Raw genomic sequence first — 5,874 nt, forward strand, 5'->3', positions numbered from 1 at the left:
ACAGTGTTCTGATCTCGCGGAGACTTTATTTTTCTCTCAGCCACTCGAACTTGGTGGGTTTGTTGAAAAGAACCGTATTACCTACCTTTAAGAATAAAAAAAAAGACGTCTAGATATGCAGAAATAAGATAAGTAAGTAAAAGGAAGACCAGCTGCATACATATTGCGTAGAATATCTTCCATAAACAAGTGCCTTTAATTATACTGAGAATTATAGTCTATTGGAATGAAGCTTCTGGGGTTCGTTATTGCGTATGCAAATAAACATAACCCATAAAATTAACACATTTATCCAATTTAAATGTTACATTTCATAAAACGAACTTCGAGTTCCTGCGACTACTACTTTATAGCGCCTTCTGAGGGCACATCAGTGGTGGCACCACCGTCAAGGAGGTTCTATCTTAGGCATCGGTACTACTAACTGTGGGCAAAGGGGGGAGTTAGTGGAGGACTAGAGGTATGGGGGATACGGGGATACGGGGAGTGGGAAGGCTGAGGGAATGGGGGCGGGGTGATGAATGGGGTGGGAGTTGGGTAGGGGATAAATGGGGTGGGAGTTAGGGTATATTAAGATATAGGGAGGTTTGGATAGCGGGAACAGAATGGGATGGGAAGTGAAGGGGGTGGGGTGGGGAGGAGGAATGGGAGCTGAATAGGACGAGGGATTGGGGCAGGATGTAAAGGGTTCATTTGTTCGGGTAATTGGTATATCCCCCTCCCCGCCCCTCCCCCACGCCCCCCAGACGCAAACGATATCAAGCCGTATAGAATAATGTGCTTTTACGACTGGTAATGAAATAAATAACACAGGAATTCGCTTCTAGTTTTAGTGCAACCAGAGAGCCCGCGTCAATCTCGGGCCTGGCAGTGAAGAGGTTAACGGCCTGTCAAGTCTTCTTGTTTAGTGCAAATGTTTTTAAAATAGTAAAGAAACTTTTTCGTTTGTCATTTTTGTCATTTTCTTTTATTTCATCAGTTTGAAATTCGTTAAAAAGCATGACAATATACTTCTTTTTTAAAGTCTCTCAGTAAAGCGCGGTGATGCCAACAGATAATTCAAAGAAGCGTCTGCTTGCCTTTTTTTCTCGCACACATGAAACCCAAATAACCGTCTGCCAAAACCTCCTCTTATCAACGTCAATGTTCTAAAAAGGCGACAGCAGACGAATTTTGTGTACATTGTAGGTAATGTATGGCTTGCGTCACATCCGGATGCCTTTGGGTAAGGGAACATTAATACGGAAGTCCCCTAGTGAATATTTCCAGACTGTGCTATCTATAGCCTTCAGAAATTCCTGGTTACTATCTTTGCAGTTCCCTCTTTAAAAAAGCTAAAGAAGCTCCCATATGCGCTCATTTATATAGTGTAGATTGAATCATGTGTGGGAGTTTTTCTGAAAGGCACAGGGGAAAAACAAGAGATGTCAGTTTTTGGGCTAATTTGATTTGGACGTGGGTTGGAAAGTGTTTACGCACTTCCCCTGGCCCATCTATGTGTCCAGGGCTAAAACCTGATGGGTCGCCCCATACTAGACCTGGAAAATAAGCTATACTATGGGAATACGTGGGCTGTTAAGCATTTCATTCGTGGTTTTCACAAAAATGCCCCGAAAATGACATATCTGGGTTTTCTCTTGCGCCCTTCATATTATGTATTTGAACGTAGGTTACTGCCGTCTATACATGGCCAAGTGAACAAAACAAAACAACGGGCGTCAAACTTCTTGTTACCGAACTCCCCCCCCCCCTCCTTGCAATACTGATTACACAATAAAGTGTTGCCTTAATTAAGGAAATACAATTGGAAAGAGATTTTTCTGTCCACCTGATTGGATGCAACTTAATAATATAAGGACTTTTACCATATACAAAGATAGCGATAGCTTTAATCGAGTAAACCGTCACTCATGCGTGTAGTAATGTCCACCAAAAATGGAAGTGCAGTTATTTAACTGGGTCTTCCGTTTACGCAGGCATCAACCTTTGCGTTTTGACGGGAAAAGACAAATAACACAGTAAGTAACAAACAATACACAATGCCATTACTTTTTCTCCTCCATGTCACTTTAAGGAACTTTTTTGTTTCTAAAGTAACGCCAAACATTTACCACATGTACAATGCCAACACGTGAAATACACGAAGAATAGGGGAAACAGGTAAATAGACATTACGCTTTAATGTTACAAACGATTTTCAGAATGATCACTTCAATAGACGAACAACAACCAGTACGCTACAACAGTTTCACAAAGGACGACAGACGAACTTGTGACGCGTTCTGCCTCAACAACAGACTGTGCCGCACACAGCAAACAATTGGAGAGAATACAAGACACTGTACACAACTGAAAAAAGAGCCTTCAATAGAACATAATATCCTCGTCTTAGGAACCTAACATTGTTCTTAAGTAATACAACGATATGATGACAACGTCGAAGAATCGGTTGCATTTTGGTTATCTTTCTCCATTAGATGTCAGAAAACATAATTAAAAAGAGCCAACAATCTTGAACCAGTTTGGTACAAAGTCAATCCAAACCGTCACCCACTTTCTCCCTTCAATCTTTAACAAAAGAGAAAGCTGGAAGTACAGCTTATTGCTTGAGAAAAGTCACTACAATGTTATTCCTAATATAATGTGCAGCAACATTAGGCTCTACTTTTTTTCCACAGAGCCATCTGGCGCAACATGTGTGCGTTCTATAAACACAGTCGTTCTAAAACAATCTAAAATACGAGAATCTAAACATGGCATAAAAAAACCAAACTGACCACGTCACTTCTACACTATCATAACTATACATTTAGCAGTGCCGATCGTAACAAAACTAAAGGATAGTCCCACAGTAGATTTGTTTTCCTACTAAATATCACAACATAGTGATGATTTTATCTGTCATATTTAACTTTTTGCATCATCACATTATTACAGTCGGTAAAGTTCGGGTTGATTCTTAGATCACATTCAGTAAATCCGTTTGAGATAGAAAGACTGGGGATGGATGGGGTTAGATTGGGGAGCTATTCTTTAGTTCTGCCGAGCGATTTGGGACGATCAACACAACTATCTGGAAATATCTCTTATTGTGCACCTGAATAGACAAAGTAAAACTTTCTTACCAACAAGCTGGATGATGAAGTAGACCACACAGGTGAGCAGACTCATGCGTATGATGTCACGATCTTGTGAGCTTAGCGTCATCCAGTACACAATGGACAAACCTATGATGATATGAAGATATAATTGATAACATACAATCCTTACAAAGAGGGAGATATGAATAACAGTGTAATCAGTAAGGTGAACGTTTGCTAGACTTAAACTCTGGGCAAGAGAATAAGAACGGAGTTTACTCCACTTGAATAGGATTGACAAAACGAAAGCTTGCGTTCTGGGAACAGTAAACTATGAACTAAACTTCGCTAGAAACTACCAGGGAATCTGTTTAAAAACAGAGTTAAACCTTTTTCGACTATTAGGGCAGGTTTGGCTGAACAATAAATCGCGAATTGTTCAATTAAGGGAACGAACTCTGCTTACATAACGAAAGAATTATTATCCTTGTTACTTCCCCTGCTGCCACCAAACGTTGGCATTAACTCAAAGCCTCGAGCATTAATTTCATTGCAATCAACATGATTGGATACCCGATATTTTTTCATTCATTATTTCTGAACTCGATACGCAACATAGAAAAGCCTCCCTTTTAAAATGTTTTCGGGGTTGTAAATTGTTCCGAATAGTTATAATAATTTGCTGATCAAATTTCATTATACCACGAAACTACCTACTGTGCTGACAAACTTTGTCCCATCTCGCAGATATTGGGGAATCGAAAAAAATGTCATTCTTTTAAGGAGAATGTTTATCTTATCCACCTAAGGGCCTATCGATGCATCTTTCTTCCCCTCGCTAAAATCTTGTTGATTTATCTATCTACCTCTCAATATGTGCGAATAAATCTGATTGTTGTGCTGTCTTAAGCTATGTGTTTAAAATCTCTGTAATCTGTTTGACTGTCAATCTCTTTGAGGTTTTAAAAATATATTTCTTGCTTTCTTTCTCTTTCTTTCTCTTTCTCATTGTGTGTGCGCGTAAGTGTGTATATTGTGTATGTGTGTGAGTGTGTATGTGTGTGTGTGTGTGTGTGTGTGTGTGTGTGTGTGTGTGTGTGTGTGTGTATGTGTGCATGTATGTGTGAGTGCTTTTAGTATGTCTTCGTATGTTTGAATTACGTCCATTCTTCCTTCACACACACGCATATAGACATACTCATATCTCGGCTGCAAGTTCCCCTCCTTAATGTTCGAACACTCCTTGTGTTTAGGAACCAGGCTGCTTCGATCTTGTCTCTCTAGGTAGACAAGGATTCAGCAACCAGAAAAAGAATGCGAATACATTTGATAAAACAGGTCTCGCCTCACCAGAATCAACAGATAAAAAGCTTATCGGTTATGTCATAGGAGTTAGTTGGTTACATTGACCATTGAAACAAAAGAAATAAACCAATAACACGACATGCGATTTGAATTTAAGTAAATATCGACATCCCCGGGTCCTCTCCAACCACGACAGACATAAAGAGTTAAATTTCTGCCAAATGGCTGCCAATTTACTGCTCTAGAAAACCCCTATCTTTTTCACTCAATCACATGAAATAGTAAAACACGGAAGAGGTCATGTTTTTCAGCCAAACGTTGGATGCACCACTTTACAACGTCACGCATAAAACCCCACGGTCCACGAAACGAATCGTTATGGGGAGATTTAAGTTTCTAGTTCAATTTACATCCCTTTGCAGTTGAGGCATGTATTGCTTTTTGGCACCGGAATTTCGTTTACGGGACATTTGCTTAAGATAACTTTGTAACAATGAAAAAACCCCAAGAACAACAACACTGCAAATGAATTGCGTTGTACTTTAAGGTGCCGATAATACTCGTAGAACAATTTATTGTTCAGTTTATGTCAGGGGCATAAAAACAAAACGTAAACATACAAATATGAGAACAAACTCTTGTAGAAACGCGTAGCCATGAAAGAGAGTTCGCGGGCAAGCAAAATGGCCAAACCTTATTTTGTCCAATATCGAACTTCCTTATCATATCAAACATGGTTGTGTCCTTGGAGAAAAGAGATAAATCACTATAATATGCAATGCTTAGCAAGCGACAGAAAAGGGGTGCTGACGGAAGTAGGGTTTAGAGAACAAAATGACTCGGGGAGAATGGGAAAGGGCGGGGTGGGGGTGTGGGCTGTTACAAGATAAAAGCAATGTTTTCAGGCCATCTTCGTAGAGGTGTTAAGTGTTGAAGATTTGACGGTGTGCCTGAGAATCTATTAGTTTATAACCAGGAGTCTATGATCATTTATTGTCCTGATGCACATACAGATTCGTTGGTTTTTTTGTGAACAAAAATATAACACCAGGTCCTCCTTTCTGGTTAATTACCTCGCTCACGGTAGACCAGTCTAACGACAAGCGCCTGCAGGATTTTAATAGTTCGGTTCTTTGATGTTACACGCACAGCACGCACCTGAGTAGATGCAACCACTAGAAATTATTCTATTCGATCGAGTGCCACCATCCGTCTGCTGGGAATTGTCGCACACAAACTTAATTTGCGGTGAAAGATTGTCTCAAAGTAGCCTGCCCCCTAAATTATTTAAACCATATCGATGGCCCTGTAAAACATAATAATGATACTACTACTACTACTACTACTACTACTACTACTACTACTACTACTACTACTACTACTACTACTACTACTACTACTACTACTACTACTACCACTATTACTAATACTACTATTACTACTACTACTACTACTACTACTACTACTACTACTACTACTACTACTACTA

General features: G+C 39.7%; 1 protein-coding gene across 1 annotated transcript in view; it reads right to left on the bottom strand.

Moving 5' to 3' along the window:
• The window catches only part of LOC101856250 (tumor protein p53-inducible protein 11), a gene marked incomplete in the record, with an annotated part of 58,406 nt that overhangs the window by 7,079 nt on the left and 45,453 nt on the right, over positions 1-5,874 (bottom strand). The window contains 1 exon segment of the mRNA XM_035968719.1: positions 3,126-3,227. Within this exon segment, the coding sequence (XP_035824612.1) occupies positions 3,126-3,227 (102 nt within the window).

This window comes from Aplysia californica, unplaced genomic scaffold, assembly GCF_000002075.1.
Source record: "Aplysia californica isolate F4 #8 unplaced genomic scaffold, AplCal3.0 scaffold00078, whole genome shotgun sequence".
NCBI lineage: Eukaryota > Metazoa > Mollusca > Gastropoda > Aplysiida > Aplysiidae > Aplysia > Aplysia californica.